The following is a 21,807-nucleotide window of genomic DNA, read 5'->3' as shown; positions in this document are numbered from 1 at the left end:
AATTTTAAACATTAGGCAACCTACAATGCACCAACACACAGATACACACACATACCAGGATCTAGAAGGGTTTATCCCAGGAATATAAGGATAACTAAAGATCAGAAAAATCTATCACTGTAATTCCTTATGCTAAAGGACAAAGTACTTTACATTAAAAAGGGTAAAGAACATAAAAATCAAGTCACAAAAGGGAAAATTCAAATGTTTAACAAGTATGGACATTAATAAGAGATTCTTTTACATTCATAAAGCTTAAAAATATAGTAAATTTGGGGCTAGAGACATGGCCCAGTGGTTAGAGTACTTGCTGCTCTTGGAGAAGACCTGGATTAGGAGCCTACTTCCCATAGCAGACATCTCACAACTGCCTGTAAGTCCAGTCCAAGGATTCTAACATCCTCTTGCCTCCATGGACACCTGCCTGCAAGTGGTGTACATAAACTCATGCAGGTACACACCTATCTATACACATAAAAAAATAAAGCTAGCTTTAAAAATATAGCAAATTCAATAATGTTAACTATGAATGGGGATTTGGGGAGACAGGAACCCTTACAATTTGTGAGAATAAAGAACAATCTGGCAATAAATAGGGATATCTTTATGTATTTATCAATGGTCCTATGCAGAAATACTATAGCCAGCAATTTCACACCTTTGTAAAGACTCCAGAGGAAGCCTCCCAGTGATTTATAAAGGGACTTGATTCTAGATCTTAATAGAATTATGTGAAGAATCAAGCAGCTGAAAGCAGGGGGAATAAAATCAAAGTGTATTATGTGTATGTATGAAAATGACAATACGTATTATGTACAATTCATATATTTGATTATAAAATACAGGGTTCTTGTCCAGTTGAGGAGTCAGTAAAGTTGTCTCTTCCTGTGTGACCAGGGTGCGAACCAAAGCAAACTATGTCCCAGGAGCCTACAGAAAGTGGTGGCTTCTCAAGCCCCTGGGAAGGTGCTTGGCTCCTCCATCTTTGTCAACAATTCTTCCTCAAGTTCGTCAAGAAAAGCTGAAAATAAGAATGCAGGAGGGAACCCAATCTGTGTGCACCCAACTCCCAAGTGGCAAAAAGACACCGGGGAATTCTTCAGTCTGTCTTCTAAAAATTCTAAGAAAGAGAACTAATTCCTGAAGAAGCAGAAAGCAATGGCTTAGAAAAAGCAAAAAGAAAAGCGTGTCCTTTGCAACCTGATCACAGAGATGACGAAAATGAATAGAACTTACTCATCTGAATAATGTCTTCAGTTTACTTACATATTCTAGGATGTAAATTTGAGTAAATGAGTTTGTCCAATTGACTTGTTGATTAAAAAAAAAATGAGGCTAGAATTTAGCCATTCAAAAGAAACCAGCTAGAGAAGTGGAGAATTTTTTTTAATTTGTAAATTCAAATTGCATACTTGAATTGTCATATGCTTCTTCTTTTACGTGTCAAGTTTCTTCCTAAAATCAACATTACGTGATGCTCTAATTACTAATCTACTGTCTTTCCTTAGATTTTTGTACTGATGCCTTTTCATGAGCATTGATTATGGAAACAATGCCGTATTATTATGGCATGTTTGCTTTAAAAATTTGACTTAGTCTTTTTTATATTAAAAAATTCAGTATTAAAAAAATACCACAAAAAAGTTGGAGAAAATCTGCTAAGAAAATATGGTAAAGAACATAGTTAAATATATAGTACATTGTTGGGGATGGTTTTGTGCACTGTGTATTCAGATGCTGACTTCTGTGCCCAGAGATCTGGTTGCAGTCCAGACATTATCACTGTCAGGATTATTGAAGCATCTCCTGTCTCACTGATGTGTAGAAATTGTTTTCCATCACTTCTAATTGGTTAATAAAGTGCTGTTCAGCCAACAGCTGGGCAGGTGGAGAGGGGAGGCAGGACTTCTGATCCCGGTCAGGGGGTCCCAAGGAGAGGGAGAGGGAAAAGGGGGGGGGGATGGACCATGAGCAGATCACCAAGGGAGTTGCCATGAGAGCTCATATGGAGCAGAATGAGCCAGGGCAAGACTCAGATGGGGCCATGTGGTTGGACAGAGGTCCAGGCCAGCATGGTTGGGTTGGAATAGATGAGTACTGTCCAGCTATAGTGCCTGAAGCCTTTTAATAAATTGAAGGTCTGTGTCTTTACTCAGCAGCTAAACGGGATAACAGGTATAGAAAAGCCCCCAGAAGTACATCTACAGAACAAGGAAACAATGAACAACTTTATAAACAGCAACACGAATTAGATCATCAAAGATAAAGGGTTGGAAAACAAAAATCTTAGACATAGAACAATGTCTAATTTGAATACCATTTGATTAAAGTAAAAATTACTTATGCTACATAAACACTTTAAAACATATACATGCATATCTAAGTATATTCTATGTGCCAGTCTAAAGAGGGTGAAAAGGAAAAAGTGAATCAAAGAATCAGGCACAAGCCAAGCGTCCATCCCTGTAATCCTAGCACTTAGGAGTTCAAAGCCATCCTCAGCTGTGTATTGAGCTTAAGGCCAGCCTGAGCTATATGAGACCTTGAATTTGTGCTTGTAAGCAAGCAAAAAGGTTGGGTAGGATTTTCCTCCCGGGATTAAACTGTGACTTCTATCCTACTCACTGTCTCTTTGTATCTGCTCAAAGGAAAACCAGCTATTATGTGGCAAGCTCCTTTGTGAAGTGGCTCACACCACAAAGAAATGAGGGCAGTCCCAGGCCAGCAATTAGTGATGAACTGAGGTTCTCACACTAAGTGCCCACGAGCAGCTGAATCCTGTTAACAATATGAATGAGGCTTGAATCCTCCTTTGGTTATGTCTGGAGATGACTTGAAGCCCAAATGATGTCATGACAGCTTTGTGGAAGACTGAATCAGAGACAGCCACAAAGCCACACATTCCCATGTTTTAACACTAGGCTATGCAGTAACTGACTAATGCAAAGCAATACAGGTTAGGCCTGAGCTAATGTCAACTTATCAGCATCTGAAGTCCAAAAGAAAAAGGGGGGAGGGAATCCCAGGAGAAATGAATGACAGAAGTTGTGACCACTCATGTTGTACCTCACTCAATAAAAGCCCAGAGCAGAGCCTGTAACTTCATTTGTTAACCACTGTATCCTTAGCACCCAGGACCATGCTTGGCACACAGATCTCAAAATACTTTTGAACGGGTGACTGCTGCTAGGGTTGCCTTTACTACAAACCCTCTTCCCTGAGTCTAGCTTCTGATCCCCAAAACTCTCACATCCTACCAAGCTGGGACTACTATTTGATTCTTTTGTTGAGATTTTATTTTATTACTAGGGTGTTGTGCCTAAATGTCTGTGCACCTAGTGCATGCAGTGCCCACAGACGGCAGAGGGAGGCATCGGATTCTCTGACACTGAGGCTGCAGATGCTTGTTGCATGCAGCTACATGGGAGCTGGAAATCGACCCCGGATCCTCTGGAGACTGAGTCACCTCCTCCAGGCCCATTTCATTCTTGTGTGGTTTCTTCTGCCTTCAAACTGTCTTTTCTCTATCGCAATGCCTAGTCTGGGCAGCAGCACTGCAAGACAGGAACCTGGCCAGCTCTGGCCAACTCTGGAAGTGTACAGTGGGTCTGTATGGCCCAGTGCAGCAGGCCTCTCTTAATTATTTTTTATTTTTTGATGTTCATGGCCAGGGCTCAAAGCCCAGAGAGGTTATTCCTAGCCTTCTTCAATGGTATACTGTTTTGAATTTCTCTTTCTAGTCAGATAGAATTCCTTTCAAGCCAAATCTGTTTCTTTCTTTTCTTAGGGAGGGAAGTGGAAGGATTTCATATTAGCTCTGGTTGGCCTAGAATCACAGCGGCTCTCTTGCTCAGCCTCCCAAATGCCAGGATTACAGACGTGAGGTTCCATGCCTTGCTTGATATTTTTCTAACAAACAAATAATGCAACATCAATCCAAGGCTACATAACAGATGACATGCAAACTCTTTGGCTATCAAAAACAAACAAACAAAACAAAACCCAAAGTGTTTATGGATATACTGTCAAAGCACTCTTATTTCACTAAAAGTTAGATAAAAATCATTATTTTTCTATTACTCCAACTATCTAAGCCAGAATATTAACATCTCTATTTTTTACATTCTTCAATTTCTCAATTCAATTGCTCAAATTCCACTACAGATGAACAGAAACTGGGTTTATCTAGCATAGCATCTGGCAGAATTTGAGGAAGTGGAAAAAAAGCTAATAGGCTCTTAAGATTTTAAGTACTATTAGTTATAAACAGTACCTACTGGCTCAAGGTTAATGTAACCCTTCCCACACTCCCCCCCCTCAACCCCGCCAAAAACCAGTTGCCTCAAGATTGGGAACCTTAGTTCTTAGAAAGACAATCTTCTGTTTCATCTTACTCAAGCCTTCCTTTATACTACCCAACACTCTGTTTACGAGTGGCCAACAAGCCACAACAGGAAATTTTAATTTAAGCATAAATTTAATTACACACAAAAAAACTTATAGATGTTTTTAGCAATCTTAATATTTGACCAAGTAAAGTTCCTCTACGAAGAGACAAAATACTCCCCCGACCCATGTACAACTGGAAAAACCAGCAACTGAACGCTCCAGAAGAGGCAGCAAATCTAAGCACTGAGCACTAAGATCTAACCACCAGAACGAGGCCCTCCCTGGTCCACGTCTACACAGGACACCACAGCTGGTGCACATCACACAGGACACCACAGCTGGTGCACATCTACACAGGACACCACAGCTGGTGCACATCTACACAGGACACCACAGCTGGTGCACATCACACAGGACACCACAGCTGTCTAATTTCTAAAGGTATGTAAGGCTGGACACCACTGAGAAATGCCATTTTTACTGTGATATGCACAGGTCAATCATTCAAGAAACATTCACAGAGCAACGGATTGTAAAAGAATTGCTTTGATGATAAAGACAGAAGTAGATGAGCAGCTGAGGTAGTGAAGGCAGAGGTCATCACTGGCTACAGAGCCAGCCTGGACTTATATGACAGCCTGTTTCAAATACATACACAGAAATGAATACTAGCAATAAGCTTTCTTTCTAAGAAAAACAAAGCGTGTAGCCCGGTGCATGGGCCGAGGTCAGAAGACAAACCACCGTGTGGAGTGGATTCTCCTGGTTTCAGGAGTTGAACTCAGGCTTGCAAAGCCCCCTCAAATATGCTAGAGACAAACAAGCAATTTCAGGAATGAAAGTATATGAGGGGCTAGTGACTGCAGTCAATGGCTGACAAGAACAGTCACTGTCCTTTGAGGCCATGAATTCTGGCCAGCCGGCACCCATGTGCACACACACACAGACAGTACTAACTGGACTCAAAGGTTTATTAATAACAATGGGGGTTGATTAATAAAAGAACATAAGATCTGAAGTTGGGGAGACAGAAACACTTGGGGCATGTTAGTGTTTAATGGATTCAGTCAACGTAATGGTTTAGATATATGAAAATTTCAAAGTAAAAAATACTTAAAAGAAAAGAGTAGTGACTGTAGCAATTATGTAATTATGCTAAAGATAAAAAAGAAACAAAGAAATTAGACTCTGAAATTCTTTTTTAAGTTTTGTGGAAAGGATATGGTAGGTTATTTATTTATTTATTTATTTATTTATTGCCTTATTTTAATGAGAGAACACAGGAAGCCAGAATGTTTCTAAAGCACAATCTGAAAATATCAGCTTTATATGACAATACAGTAAATTCAACAAGATTCTCTGATCCTTAATATTTATCAAAATTTTGGTTTTGGTTTCAAAATCAGATCCAGACTCCTTTCAGATTTTATTTACCCACACATACAGCGACAGACGGACACAAGCATGCACGCACGAACGCATGTATACACACACACCCTCACTTCCAATGCTGGAAGGCTAAAAATCTTTGAATATTTATCTGCATAGACTGGAGATGTAACTCAGTGTGTGAGTGACAGCTTAGCATGTTCAAGGCCCTGGTTTCGATCCACAGTACTACAAAAAGTAAAAACAACAACAACAAAAAAAATTAGAGTTAAACAATCAGTCTATAAATGTATCTCCTGGAGAAAAAAAAAAGGAAAATTAAAAACACATAAAGCCTGCCATGGGGCCAGCAACATGGCTTCACAGGTGAAGGCCCTTGACATCCAGCGTAACAACAACAGCTGGACCTGTAAGATGGAAGGAGAGCACTAACTGCTCTGAAATACTGAGCCACCTCTCCAGGTCCTGTGCTGAGGGCGTAGGTTCTGGTCCCAGCTCGCACAACTGCCTGTAACTCCAGTTCCAGAGGATTCAATGCCCACTTCTGGCCTCCTCAGGCATGCATGTAGTGTATATACATACATGCAGCAAGTATTCATAAAAGCAAATGACTCTTTAAAACAAAAACAAAAAGGAGCTTGAGAGATTGCTTGGTGGTTGAAATGCTTCTGCTCGTGCATAGAGAACCCAAGTGTGGCTCCCAGGACCGACAATCGCAGTAACTCCAGCTTCTGATCCTTGTGCCTCTGTCTTGTACTGGGATTAAAGGCAGCTATACCACCCCCAGTTCAAGCCTTTATTTAATAATCATTAGTACTTTTTATGTAATTAACTCCCAGCAGAACAGTGATGCTCTGTTTTCTAGATGGTACCCAGATGAAACATACTCAAGCACAATAAAGTTAACATTATTAAAGATGTGTGCAAGCTTATCTACACAAGACTTCAGAAAAAAAAAATCTACTCTAGGGGCTGGAGAGATGGCTCAGCACTGGTTGCTCTTCCAGAGGATCCTGGTTCAATTCCCAGCATCCACAAGGCAGCTCACAACTGTCTGGAACTCCAGTTCCAGGGGATCTGACACCCTCACATATACAAACATACATGCAGGCAGAACATCAATGCACATGAAAATAAATAAGTCTTTTAAAAAGCCCACTTAATAGGCAGTGGTAAGCTTTCAGTCCATCCTGAACAAAACAGACAACAACTAAAAGCCATATCCAACCCCTATCAAGAACCACCAGCAGCAAAAATCCATTTAGCATATTATCTACATGGACCATACTGATTTGACACGCTACCTTTTCACAGTCAAGTAGAATAGAAAAATCAACATGCCGCTGTCAACAGAAATACAATACAGTAAATTCAATGAGAGTCTCTGATCCTTAATATTTATCGGGATTTTGGTACCAGTTTCAAAATCAGATACAGAATCCTTTGAAGATTTATGCAGACACACACACATATGCGCGCACACACACACACACACTCCTACCTAACAGCCTTCTTAGATAATAAATGCCATAAAGGGTCACATAGCTTTATGTGGTCAGAGAGGCTGAAAGCTGATCAACAGACTTTTTTTCTAAGCATGATACAGGTCATAAGTTAGCAACTGCAGCAATTTTGTTCTTATTTCTTGGTATGAAAACGTACTAATTACCAAACTATCTCCTTGAGAAGACAAAACAGGATACTGATACATTTAGGACTTTTATAACAGGACTATGCTTCTTGGCATCTGCTAAGTGCACACCTTATGAAGCATCGTTTCAAGCAGGAACTAAAGGTCTGATTTTAAAGGGAACACATAAATGGGTACCATCAAGAAAAAAGTGCATCACTGTTCTGCTGGGAGTTAATTACATAAAAAGTACTAATGACTACTAAATAAAGGCTTGACGCAGGGGTGGTGTAGGTGCCTGTATCCCAGTACAGGGCAGAGGCAAGAGGATCAGAAGTTCAGGGCCAGTTTCAGCTACAAAGAACACTGTCTCTAAATAAGTAAGTAAGTAAGTAAGTAAGTAAATAAGGGCCGGCAATAGTTACAAGTCTACATCCAGTACAAAACAAGAGGCAAGAGGATCAGGAGTTAAGGGCCAGTTTTTGCTACAAGAGACACTGTCAATTTAAATAAATAAATAGATAAATAAATAAATAAATAAATAAATGCAACAGTTACAAGTCTACGTTTGTATGGAACTGTACCCACATACCGAATGAAACAAATGCTTCCAGGGATAAATTTTCTCTACAACGACAAATCAAAAAGGCCTAAAGCTTTCATGAGAACCCTGGGCTCTCAAATTAAGAAACCCCAAGCGTGGCGTGGTGGTGTACACATTTAATCCCAGCGCTGGGAGATAAAGGTAGGCGAATCTCTGAGGCTAGTCGGGTCTACAGAGCGAGATCCAGACAGCCAGGGCTACACACAGAAATAAGACGGACAGACAGACGGAGAGAGAAAGAACGTCAATATTATCACCCTTAAAAACAACAAAAACAAAACAAACGCAGGTGAGTTGGCTCAGCTGGTAAAGGCATTTGCCCAGCATGCTCCGCTACCCGAGTTCAACTCTGGGACCCACGTAGAGGTGGATAGAAGGAAGCGACCCCACAGAGCTGTCCTCCGACCTCCACTCACGCGCCCACATCTACATCATACTCACACAATAGGAATAAATTTAAAACTAAAACCAAAGGCAAATACAAAGAAGAAACCACAGAAACAAGTAAACCAACCACCAAAAAAACAGTACAACTCCAACCTAACAAATTGTACGGAAAGAAGCTGAATCCCAGCGTCCAAGCTCTGGGGATTTTCGGGAGTGGGGGCGTGAAAGCTTCAAACGCGTTCTCCGGTCGGGTGTCGCGGAGGCCGGACAGAGAGCACGGAGGCCCGAGCACTCACCTGGCGCGGCCCAGGCTCCAAGACACGCTGCCCGCCGCGTGGCGGGGAATGAGACCCGGGCCGCGACGTCGCGCTCCGAGCTCCGCGAGCCGCACGGCCGAGGCCCCCGGGCACTGCACTTCCCGGTCGCTGCCAAGTTGAAATCAAACCGGGCAAGCCCCTCTTACAGGACTCTCCGCCAGTCCCGCACCCGCGGGGCCACGCCCCGGAAGTGAGGGCTTTACGGGCGTGCGCGCGCAGGCGGAACCTGCGAAGGGGTGTGGCCGAGCTCTGAGTGCGTCTGCGCACTCCGTGCGGCCCAGAGGGAATGGGAGTAGGCGTGGGGAAGGGAAGTAGGCGCGGCGGAGGACTTGGTAGTACCCTGCCTACTTCAGTACCAACCCTGTGGAGCATCATCTCTTCTCAGGGCCTTCTTCACTTTGCCTTCGCGTCGACTGATACCAAGCTGCTCTGAGGTTAGGAAGTCAGGGGCTCTCTTACAGGTGAGTGTCAGTGCTCAAGCAATTCGTTTATGACAAATCTTGCTTTAGAACCCGGTACTTAGAATATGTAGCCTGGGACCCATGTCGCGAGTACTCTCAAGACAAGCTAGAGGTGGGATTTTATTTCCAGATCCAGGGGATCCATCACCCTCTTCTGATCTCACAAGGCACAAGGCACCAACTGGTACACACACATACATGAGGGCAAGCCACTGGATATATGAAATAATGTTTTACAGGGCTTAAAGTCTTCTAAATTTTTCACCCAAAATAGAAAATATATTTTCTGCTCTAGTGGATGTAAAAGTTAGTGTCACAGAGCACAGCAAACTGTAGTCAGTATATCAGCGAGATAAAAAAGACCATTTAGCGGGGCAGTGGTGGTGCACGCCTTTAATCCCAGCACTTGGGAGGCAGAGGCAAGCGGATTTCTGAGTTCGAGGCCAGCCTGGTCTACAGAGTGAGTGAGTTCCAAGACAGCCAGGGCTACACAGAGGAAACCCTGTCTCGAAAAACAAACAAACAAACAAACAAACAAACAAAGGACCATTTAGAGAGATATAGATCAATTACTCCAACAGAGTAAATGGAATTATAATCTGTATGAATGCAAAGGCTTGTTAATTGATAAAGCCGGATTATAGTTTAAAAGCTTCTGAAAGGTACAAAATGAATGTATATGGTATACTTAAAAAAATATAGGAACTCTTAGAACCTACAGAATGAGTCTGGAGTAACGGTGATCAGTAGTAGCCTGGGGGAGTTAGGGATGATGTTCTGTAGTAGAGATGTTTTCCCAGGTATATATTTTTATACATGAGATGAATGTTGTAAATTAGACCTCAGGGAGAAAGGAAGAAAAGAAAGAATTGCATAGCTTCTGTCTGGATAGGATACATGTCAGTTGCCCTCACATTTCACTCTCCTGAGCAAATCATGTGGTCAGTCTAACTTTGAAGGGACAGGCATGTGTAACTCTGCAGTGTCCCCTGGAGAGAGTGCATAGGAACCACCTGCCCATAAATCATTATTGTTTCAGTAGTCATCGATCATTGTATCGACCAAACAAGTGCATCTCAAGTGGGGCTTAGAAAACGGGACTGTATTTTTTTTTCTGGTGAACAGCCAGACTAATGTGACCTGAGAAGCTACGGGGTAAGAAGCAGAAAGGTAGGTGCTTGTAGGACTGTGAAAGGTAGCCTGGTTCTTGGTTGAGCAAAGGCTAGAAACCCTGGTGACCCTAATGGGATGCAAGGCATTTTGCCCCTCTCCTGTCACGGAGCTGCAGCCCACAGCCCTCCATAGATTTGTGGCCATCAGTCATGTAAGGGCAATGCCCTAAGCCCCTCCACATGTAGAAGATGTGACCTGTGGTCACATAGGGTCAGACAGGTCTCCATTTTAATGAGGTACCTAAAGGCCTGGAGGACTTAGCCAATAAACTTTCCTTTCCAGACACTCCTCCCTATTTAACCTCAGGTCCACCCTGAGAAGTGGGGTATGGTTTTACTCATCTACTTTCCACCATGACAGTAAGTGCCTTAAAGCCATGGACTGCCTGTTTTCATCAGGATCTGACATGGGGCTACACAGAGAAACCCTGTCTCAAAAAACAAACAAACAAACAAACAAACAAAAGATGGTTACATCCAGAACTAACAGCCTCTTGCCTGAGAATCAGATCCTGGCTTCCAGCTCTTGCTAGGATCTTCTCTCATCCCTTAAAATGTATACGAGGAGGCTCCATTCCCTTTAGAGACCACATTGTGCTGTCTGTCTGTGGTACTGTGGTCTAACTCTCCTGCCATCTGTCTGTCCATGGCATAATTCTGATAAACTCCTTAATCCCCAGTAATCCATCTCAGTGTTCTACCTCCATTCACAATTTAGCTCTGAAGACCTATTTCCCCCCTGCTGCTGAGGAACTCCTCCCCAGTAGAAACAACCTAGAGTTACACCCAGATTGTGAATCCAGGAAGATGTGTCAGGTATCTGGGTGAATGATGAAACACTGGCTACTGGGGGCAGTAACCATCTATGCCTTAAACATTTCTGGCAACTTCTCTCAGATATAAGCAGATAGGGGAGAAGGGAGAGTGTCACCTTAGGAAAGTATCTTAACAATGTGAAACATGACAAACATGGGCCCTCAAAGTAGTGAAACAAATCAGGAATATTGCATTTGGACCAATCAGATTAATTTGGCCTCATGAAGGCCAAATGAAGGGGTAAAAACTAAGGGACAAAAGAAAGCAACTGGGGCTGGTGAGATGGCTCAGCGGTTAAGAGTACTGAGTGCTCTTCCGGAGATCATGAGTTCAAATCCCAGCAACCACGTGGTGGCTCACAACCATCTGTAAATGAGATCTGATGCCCTCTTATGGGGTGTCTGAAGACAGCTTCAGTGTACTTACATATAATAAATAAATAAATAAATAAATAAATAAATAAATAAAGGCCAGAGTGAGTGGGGCCAGTGGACTGGAGCACGCAGGGCTGGAGCAAGAGGGAGAAGGGAAGGAGGAAAAAAAAGCAACTGTAATGGTAACACTTCTAATGTCTTCTGTTCAACTGATTTGAGAGCACATCCAGACTCTGATGAGCATTTGCTGTGATAGAGGATTGCATGGAAAGGGAAACATCACTTTCCCATTTAAAAATTATGTTCAGGGCCAGCCTGGTCTACAGAGTAAGTTCTAGAACAGCCAGGCAGGGCTACACAGAGAGATCCTGTCTCAAAACACACACATCCATTGTAAAATGTTTTAAAATGATGTTAAATATAGAGTTTAACTAGGAAAATGTTTTAGGATCTAGACGAGATGGCAAATACCTATAATCTAGCACTCAGTAGGTACAAACAAAAGGATCAAAGTTCAAGGCCAGTCTCAGCAACGTACGATCCAAGCTAGCCTGCGCTGCATGCCAACTTGTCTCCAAAAACCAAAAGGAGAGAAGAGTTTTAAAATGGAATTACAAGGCTGGGAACCCAGTCAGAGGTTAAAAGCACTTGCTGCTCTTTCAGAGGACTGGAGTTCTCAGCGCCTCAAAAACCACTTGTAACTGCAGCTGCAGGGGACCCAACACCCTTTCCTGGCCCCTCTGCACATGCACATACATGCATTTTAAAATATATAAAATAAAATGAAAATATAAAGAAATCCTTTAATTTTCAATACTGATTTTACCTCTGCTAGAGAAAATAAAAATGTCCCATACATTCTGCTATAATCAAATTTGTCTTAACCACATAACTGTAGTATCATCAGTTATACATACTTCAAGTCCAAAGCATCAAAGTTTTAATTATAAATTGTCTAAGATAAAAAGGTATTGGGGGGGGCTCACAACCATCTGTAAAGTGACCTGATGCTTCTTTTAGTGTGTCTGAAGACAGCTACAGTGTGTACTCATATAAACAAAATAAATCCTAAAAAAAAAACCAAACAAACAACTTAGGCTGGTCCAAGGATGACATCAGTGGACATGCTAACACAGAGGTCCAAACCTAGACAGAGAGCTCTAGGTAACTAGGCAATGTTGCAAGTAGGAGATAGTCTTCTCCAGGGAAAGCACACCAAATGGTTATCCAAAATATGGTCAGTCCTGAAACCATATCCATACAAGTAACATCATATGGACTGAATAGGTTTATGTAAATATTTATGTATTTAGGAATAAACACAGACACACACAGAGAAAAAGGCCATCAATTTGAGGAAGTGCAAATCGGGGAACATTGGAGGGTTGGAGGGAAGGGAGAAATGGTATCATTCTATTTTGATTTAAAAAATTAAGAAATTATATAAAAGTAAAAAAAAATCTCAAAAAGTATTATAAATTGGGATGGTAACACGCTCAGTGGGTAGAGGCACTTGCCTTAAGTCTGACAACAGGATTCTACCCTGGAGAACCATGTGGTTGAAGGAGGGAACTGAATCCCACAAGTCCTCTGATCTCTTCATGCATGCTGTAGAGCACATGCATACACACCACACATAAATGTGAAAGGAAGTTAGAAAAATAAGGAAGAAAAGATACATGAGTAAATAGAGAAAGAAAATCAGGCTGCTAAGATTGCTCAGTGGGTAAGATACGAGTTTAATCCCAACACCCGCATGGTCAAAGGAGAGAAACGACTCCTGAAACTTGTCCTCTGTCCTCCATGTGTGCATAAATGCCTCCCAATAAAACATAATAAAAAGTAACATAATTCAGCTTTCCAGTCATAATTGAAAAATTTGAAGTTTGCTTTTTTTATTATCCCAGCAAATATTACACTAGAGGAAATGATTGGGAAAATACAAATAGATTCATTAAAAACAGACTGATTATTTGTTCTATTACATTCAGAAATATCCAAAAACGTTGTTATATTGCAAAACTGTAATTTTTCTAGCAAAGCATTGTTTTATAAAATGGTAGTGTTGCCATTGATTCCATTTTAATACAAAATACTTATATACATAATACAATATAAAAGTAAACTGGGTAGTGCCCTCCACAAAGGAATATACTAAGGCACTTTAAAAATAAACCAATATGTTGATCCAAATTACATTTTTAGATTAAAAAAACAAACTGTTTTACTTTAAATATCAAAGGGATTTTTTTTATTAAAGAAAAATTTCTAAAGTACCTTGGGTAACAGCAGCAGCATATCTAAAAACTCCTCCCACTGGGTTTCTAATTTCTAACATATTATTAAATCAGAATAAAACATTTCCACTCACAGTTTTGCACTTCTCAACAGCAGAAGGTAAATAACTTTTTAAAAAAGTCAATCTCAAAGTGACTTCTTAGTCATACATTCTATAGTTTCTATTACAAAGAGGAAGGTAAAACAGATACAGCAACAGGGCCTGCCTCAGGACATCACTGAACAATACACAACAGTATGTACAAGTACATAATTATAGAACGCATTTTATAAATACCACTGATACACATTAAGGGGCAAGCACAGGAGACAGCAGATTTTAAGGGAGAGCTGGAGAACAGCGTCTTTGCCCTGTTTTTGTTAAGTGTCTACATTTTTTATGCTGTTCTCATTGTTTGCTTAGAAAGCAGCAGCTCCTATGCTGGGAGAACTGGGCGTAGTCAAGGGGAAAATAACCAACATGAGCATCCAAAATGTTAAAATTGTGAAGAAAATACTAAAATCGCAGATGGCAAATCCTTGTATACTGCCTCAGACAAATGCTAGAAGCTTATACTGTCAGAGGGAAGCATAGAAGGACATATAATCTGTAGTGTTTACATTCTGAGGAAACATGGTTGTGGGGAGGAGGCAGCACCTTAGCAGTCCTGCAATGTGGACATGATGAAGCTGGTTTTCTCCTGTATTGCACCATAATCCAGGTGTAAAACCACTAAATGAAAAGTCGGTCTGAGTGAAGAGCCCAGAGAACAAGAGGGCTGCCCTACAAACGTGGGAACCGAGTCAAACATTCCTGAATACATGTTCTGCATAGGATTTTATAGACTATCCAAATGCTCCATGTTGTAAAGACTGTTTGGTGATAGCACATTCTCTTACAGTTCTCATTAGGAATTCTCAGAAACATAAGACATTTCAGTGCCGTCAAAATAGTGTCTAAAACATGTCAGTGTTGTGCCGGCCTTCATAGGGTCATTCCAATAGCAGATCATTATTTTACAAATATGCTCACCTGAGCACTGTGCAATAAATTAAAAGGAAGTTCTCACTTTGATATAGCAATTTACTCACAGGATGTAGGTCTTTAACCTGTTGTCTGGGAAGTTTTATCACACTCAGGGTCTCTTGAGAGTGCATGCAACACTTGTTAATGTATGTGTCGATACACACTTTTTCAGTCAGGCCTGAGTCCACACAGCCTTTATCTCAAAAGAACCATGGCCCGAAGGCTCTCTTGTACACGTGTTGACAGGTTCTAAGCTCGACATGAAAGTGTTACCTAATGTTTTTTTTCTCTCCCCAATTCAATCAAATAGCTTTGCCTTTAATTTTACTATATATATGGTTTTAAACAAATTATCTTTTATAAGAAAGCAAGATAGGTAAATATCATTCCTATCCACAAACATTAAGTCTGATAAAGCAATTCATGTCAATAAACCTTGAAAAAATGAACTAATATACAAATTTTACTAAGGTCAGAATACAGCTCCATTCTTCCTAAAAGATGTTACTATGCATTTGTTATGAATTCACAATTCTTCCTTAGAACCTAAACATTATATAAATAGGACATTAATCTTAAATAACTTAGGAAGTCTTCACTTTCTAAACCACTATGTATCTAATTAGGAATGGTCATCTCAATTAAAAGTTAATAATTATTTTTTAACCAATTAGTCTACTCTTAGGTATAATAGTGCCAAAGTTACATTTCCTTTGCCAACAATTTGTATTGTAGCACTGTTCTGAAAGAGGAAATCTATAGCATCGATGACACAATCAAGATTGGTCACTGTACAACAAAGGTACCTTTATATGGCAGAGGCTAGGGATTGAACCCAGGGCTTTGTGTATATTAGGCAAGTGCTCTACCACTGAGCCATATCCCCAGCCCCTAGAAAATGTACTTTCTTAGTGAGTACATACATGTAAATTCTAATAAAAATTTTACAAACTGAAAATAATTTCTTTGCTTAGGAGATGGAACTTTTTCTTCTAATTTTAACATACAAATATTACAGACCTTAGTTTTCAGTTTGAAAATTCAGTTTATGGCAACTTTGTTCCCTTTTAAAACTGGAAACAGCTGGGTGGTGGTGGTGGCACATGCTTTTAATCCCAGCATTCAGGAGGCAGAGGCAGGTGGATCTCTTAAGAGTCTGAGGCCAGCCTGGTCACAGAGCGAGTTCCAGGACAGCCAAGGCTACACAGAGAAATCCTGTCTCAAAACTAAAAACAAAACACCAAAAAAAACAAACAAAAAAACACCCCCCAAACCAAAAACCAAACCAAAACAAAAATCTCAACAAAACAAAACAAAAACTGGAAGCAGCATTAATACGAACATGGAAACAAAACTAGTAGTGCTCTGGCTTCTTTTAAAGCCGGTATTTGAAAGAAAAATGCTAGGTTAAAGATTTCTGTTGAGGGAAGGGTAAGCTGCAATATTTCTAGTGAATATTATTTTTGCTCTGTATTAGTGATTCCAGGATATGACTTCAAGATCAGAATAACTCTACGAACATCTTCTAAAATGATGGCTTGATTTCTTTAGCTTGTTGTGAACTAAAACCAAAGTTACAAGGGAAATATGTATATGTTTCATATTTGGTTAAAGCAAGATAAAACTGTCTTTCAAAAATCTTCAAAAACTCTTGAATTTTAAAATTATTTAGTATATATACAAAAGATACCAGGCTTCTCTTTTTAAACAGAGCACTATTTTTTAAGTACTTTAAGTACCAAGAACTGACTATAATACTCAGTTCATAATTTACTTTCCTTATAACAATTTATTCTAAATTACTGAATTAAAAGGGTGGAATAAATTAACATTTTAAAACAATTTCCCATAACTTAGGAAAATAAAATATTGTATACAGAGCACACAAACTCTGTCACATTTGCATAATCTTCTCAGAACCTCAAAAACCCCTGCATTTCAGGTCTTTCTGCAAATTCTTACAACTATCTCTAGTTTATTAAACATACACTAGATCACGGCTGTTTACATCTGAGCCTGTGTGTTGATCTTCTTCATCAGACTGTTGCTCTGAGCGCTGTGAATTAATGTATTCATATTCAATAGGCTTTGGATAATTATATGGGTAGCCATTGTCATCAAAAAACCTCCGAAAGGTAAACTCATAGAAAGCATGCTCAGGGTGCTTTCCATTTTTATACCATCCGTTCAGAGTGTCACTGATACTCTCTTCTTCGTTATCGTCGCTCCACAACTTATCAGGATCGACAGGGTCGAAGTTGGACGTGTCTGTTGGGTGCGTGATTTTAGGGATGTACGAAGCAGACTGCTGTCTCAAATCACTAGAGAAATCAATGGTCTTAAAAAACGGATGAGCCTTTATTTCATCAGCACCGTTCTTGCCAAGGCGGTCTTCTGGTCCTCGGCAAAGTTTGATAATGAGGTCAGAGGCTTCAGGACTCAGCTTAGCTTGAGGTGGGATGTGAAGAGAAGTTTGCCAGTTGATAACCTTTAGAGAAGAGTTTTAAAAATTAGGAAGAGATGAAACACAACAATTTCCAAAGTTTTGTACCAAATGTCTTCCTGGACTACTTGATTTTCTAAATAATCTGCGTAACAGTAAATCAATGCTAAAGATAGACTTTTTTCTCTCCTCTCCTCGTGAGAAGAGTCACAGTAAGGTTGTTTTGTTTTGTTTGACATTTGTTGTTTTGTGTTTTGAGACAGGGTTTCTGTGTGTGGCCCTGGCTGTCTGGAACTAGATCTGTAGAGCAGGCTGGCTGCTAACTCAGAGATCCGTCTGCTTCTGTCTCCTGAGTGCTGGGATTAAAGGCCTGTGGTACCACTGCCCAGCCATTTGGTATTTTTTTGAGACAAGATCTAGTAGCCTTGGCTGTTCTAGTACCAGGCTATCCTGGTACTCACAGAGTTTGTCTGCCAAGTCCTGGAATTAAAGGTGTGCATAGCTATGCTAGGCTTAATCAAGCTGAACATTCCCAATCCAAAGCTTCAAACTCTGAAACACTTTAAAACATAAAAATTTGGGGGCTGGAGAGATGGCTTAGTAGTTAAAACCACTGAGTGCTCAGAGGTTCTGAGTTTAATTCCCAGCAACCATCTGGTGGCTCATAACCATCTGTAATGGGATCCAGTGCCCTCTTCTGGTGTGTCTGAAGAAAGCTACAGTGTACTCATAAATAAATAATTAAAAAAAATAAAAATGTTCTTAATGTTGATATGATATCATAAACAGAGAGCTCTATACCTGAGCTATGTTGATTACATTCACAAAGAATTCACAGGAGCTGGGGTACAACTCAGTGGCAGAGCAGAGGTTTGGCATATCCAAGGTCCTGGGCTTGAATCCTACCACTCCAAAAAACCAAGACAACCATAAACAAATAAAGGTACACTAAAACTACAATATAAAATTACCATCAGGCTGGTTAACATATACAATGATTTCATGTTTAAACATGGGACCCATCTCTAAGAAATCTCAGTGTGTATATGTAAACATTTAAAAGTCTGGAGGCAGAGGCAGATCTCTATGAGTTTGAAGCCAACTGGTCTATATGGTGAATTCCAGGTCACTCAGAGTAACATACTTGAGACCCTGTCTCAAAACAAAACACTATCTAAAAGAATGTGAACTACTTGTGTGTCAAGTGTTTCAGAAAAGATACATGAGCACTAGAGCACATTTAAAGATCCCGGTATAAGGACTGATGACTTTCGTGCAGGTCCTACACCTTACCTTCATTTGTGTTTCCAATGGTGTTTGTGCCAAGAAAGGAGGTTGTCCCACCAACATTTCAAAAAGAATAACACCAACACTCCACCAGTCACACAGCTGTGTATATCCTAAAGGTACCAAAATTATACACTTATTCTCAAGAATGCTTTTTAAAATGCTCAGAATACAAACATTAGCCTTAAGTCAACAATTTATAATGTAAAATCAGCACTTTTATCTTAAACCCGAAAGAAATAGGGTATATTCTAGAGTAAGGTTGGCTGATTTAAAGTACTACAGAAATACTGGTGACTACAAAAATAACTGCTTTACCTGTTCGTAGCAGCACTTCAGGTGCAATATAATTGGGAGTCCCAACCAGAGAATGTGCTAGACATCGCTGGTGCTGGCGAGCAGCTCTCCTCTCTAGTGGCTTCAGTCTGTCCCCACACCGACAATTGGAAGGATCTCCCCATTCGTTACTGAAATCCATGCTATCTTGCCGTGGGTGATCCCCTGTGCAAGAAAAAGGGAAAAATGAAATGAAAGCAATAGGACAAAAGTAACTTTAAGTCTGATAACCTCTGGTCATGACGCAGGGCCAATAATACTTTCCCTGTGATGGACAAGTGCACGAAGGACATCAAATCACTGGCAGTGGTAGTATTACTGATGGGAGACTGCTGAGGTATCAACAAGAGAAGTTTTGAACTAAGAGACATTGAAGACTCAATAATGTAGTCAGTGTTAAATGATAACAACGTAAATCATGAGTAGTGGAGAAACTATCTCATTCAGACTGTTCTATTATTTTTTCCCTGGGGATATTTTAAAACACATTTCATCAATTTTATTCATTCAGCAGGTGACAATCAACAGAAAGATTCTTCCCTCAGCTCACACTCTGGCAGGGGAGAAGCACAACAATCTAACATACATGTAAGAAACAGCTGATGATGAGGGGTGGGGGTGGGTCTCAGCTTGTACGGTGCTTGCTCGCCCGGGCTTCCATGCCCAGAACTGCAATGACTTGGCTTGGTGGAAGGCACCTGCAGTCCTACCATAGCTTTGCTGGCTCCTATTAGTTTCTTTTCTCTTTGAAGATATCTTCATTATGTGTACACATGCCGGTGTATGCACACGAGTGAGTACAGCGTCCTCAGAAGCAGCAGTGTCAAGTCTGCTTGGAACTGCAGATACAGGCGGTGTGCACTAACTATATGGGTGACGGGAACTAAACCCAGGTCCTCTGCAAGAGCAGTGTGCATTCTCAACTGCTCAGCCATGTCTTGAGCCCTAATTTTTTTTTTTTTTTGAGACAGTGTCTCATAACTGAGACTGGCCTCAGCCTCGCTGTGTAGCATGACTTTCATCCCAGCACTCAGGAGGCCTCTGTTGACTTCAAGGTCAGCCTCATCTACATATTGAGTTCCAGGAAATCGGAACTTCAGATCCTCCCTTACCTCTTCTGTGTAAATGTGTACTGCCTTTGCACCTCTCCTTTATATGTACTAGCCTGCCCTCTATTGCTGTTCCTCTGTAGGAAGCCTTGTCCTGATTTCCATGTGACTGAGTTCTCGCCTTTTACTTCTTATCAAATGTTACTTTCTCCTTCTGTCTCCATTGCCATCCAGTCTAATGTAACTGTCAAGTCACATTTGTGCTGTGTCTTGTATTATCTCAAAAACAAGAGGACCAGCAAGACAGCCAGTCCTCAGGACCTGAGTTTACTCCTCAGGTGAAGGAGAAGCAACTGTGGCAAATGTCCTCTGACTTCCACATGCTCACATACGAAAAATGAAGATCAGTGGTTTTTTTGTCTTTTGGGTTTGTTTTTGTGGTGGTGGTGGTGGGAAATAAAAAAAATTAAAAGAAAAAAGTCTCAGTTGGTAAAGTGACAGCTACAGATGCCTAAGGATCCCTAACACCCCTGTAAAAACTAGTGGCATAACCCTACCCCAGGGAAGACAGAGACAGAGTTGACCTCTGGAACTCACTGACCAGCTAGCCTATCAAAATTCATCACTTCCAGGTATAGTACTTTGTCTCAAAAATAGGGTGGAAAAACAAAGGTCTGTTGACATGCCTCAGCTAGTCAAGGAGCTTGCCACAAGGCCTGATGGCCTGAGCTGGATCACTGGAACCTCCATAGTAGATGACGGAGAGAACCAACTCCCACAAGTTGTCCTCTCATCTCCAAACATGGCATGCACACACTGTGCCCACAGACACAGCATATAAACATACATGTAAAAATTAAGATAACCATCAAGGAAGATACCTGACATAGACCTCTGCCTCCGCATGTACCCATAAAAACACATGAACTGTACACACACCAAGCCCATGTGTTTAGCATGAAGATGTTGTGGGTGCCAGTCACGAGCACTACACACACACACACACACACACACACAAGGGTATGGCATGAATCTGCAGTCCCAGCTATATAGAAAGCAGAGGCAGGAAGATTACTTGAACCCAAGTGTTCAAGACCAGCCTGGAGAACACAGAAAAAAGCACACTGAGTGTCCTATAAAGACAATACAAGACACAGCACAAATGTGACTTGACAGTTACATTAGACTGGATGGCAATGGAGACAGAAGGAGAAAGTAACATTTGATAAGAAGTAAAAGGCGAGAACTCAGTCACATGGAAATCAGGACAAGGCTTCCTACAGAGGAACAGCAATAGAGGGCAGGCTAGTACATATAAAGGAGAGGTGCAAAGGCAGTACACATTTACACAGAAGAGGTAAGGGAGGATCTGAAGCAAGAGAACAGTAAGATCTGATATATGACTGATGAAAGGAGACCCCACAGTGTGGAGGCTGCAGCAGGAAGAGCATGGCCACTGTGCTGCAGACAGCAGACCTCAGGGAGAACAGGAGCAGACAGGCCAACTAGGTACTACAGGGAGCTTGGCTGAGGACAAAACGGATGGAGCTGCAGAGGGGCTCAGCCACCTGGGCTAGCCAGTGCTACACTGTTCTGGAACAGAGAAGGATGGAATTGAGCAGACAGCTGTGGCAGTTCTTTAAGTTTTAACAGCTACATAAAATCCATGTGGAAACAGGAAAAGACCATTTCTAGAGACACAACAATCATGAACATATATAGGGTGTTTAAAACTACTTGTAATATCTGAAACTAACCTAATTCTAATAATCTCCTAGGAAAGTTCACTAAAATATAATTCTCATTTTCCAGAGAACATTTTTCAATCAAAAGTCTGGAACAGAGCCTA

The 21,807-nt window shown here is 40.9% G+C and overlaps 2 protein-coding genes and 1 pseudogene across 2 annotated transcripts in view; 1 reads left to right on the top strand and 2 right to left on the bottom strand.

Moving 5' to 3' along the window:
• Katna1 (katanin catalytic subunit A1) overlaps positions 1–8,870 on the bottom strand; it is a 43,747-nt gene extending 34,877 nt beyond the window's left edge. The window contains exon 1 of the mRNA XM_028764347.1: positions 8,696–8,870. The gene's annotated coding sequence lies outside the window, so the exon portion shown is untranslated. The remainder of the gene's footprint in view (positions 1–8,695) is intronic.
• LOC114618579 lies at positions 413–1,229 on the top strand (annotated as a pseudogene).
• Positions 8,871–16,079: 7,209 nt separating the features above from the next.
• The window catches only part of Lats1 (large tumor suppressor kinase 1), a 32,910-nt gene continuing 27,182 nt past the window's right edge, over positions 16,080–21,807 (bottom strand). The window contains exons 6-8 of the mRNA XM_028764369.1: positions 18,892–19,074; positions 18,580–18,686; positions 16,080–17,331 (exon numbers count right to left, since the gene is read on the bottom strand). Of these exons, the coding sequence (XP_028620202.1) occupies positions 16,822–17,331; positions 18,580–18,686; positions 18,892–19,074 (800 nt within the window). The 3' untranslated portion in view covers positions 16,080–16,821. The remainder of the gene's footprint in view (positions 17,332–18,579; positions 18,687–18,891; positions 19,075–21,807) is intronic.

Source organism: Grammomys surdaster, unplaced genomic scaffold, assembly GCF_004785775.1.
Source record: "Grammomys surdaster isolate TR1022 unplaced genomic scaffold, NIH_TR_1.0 143, whole genome shotgun sequence".
Taxonomy (NCBI): domain Eukaryota; kingdom Metazoa; phylum Chordata; class Mammalia; order Rodentia; family Muridae; genus Grammomys; species Grammomys surdaster.
This window is presented reverse-complemented; position numbering and strand designations above follow the sequence as displayed.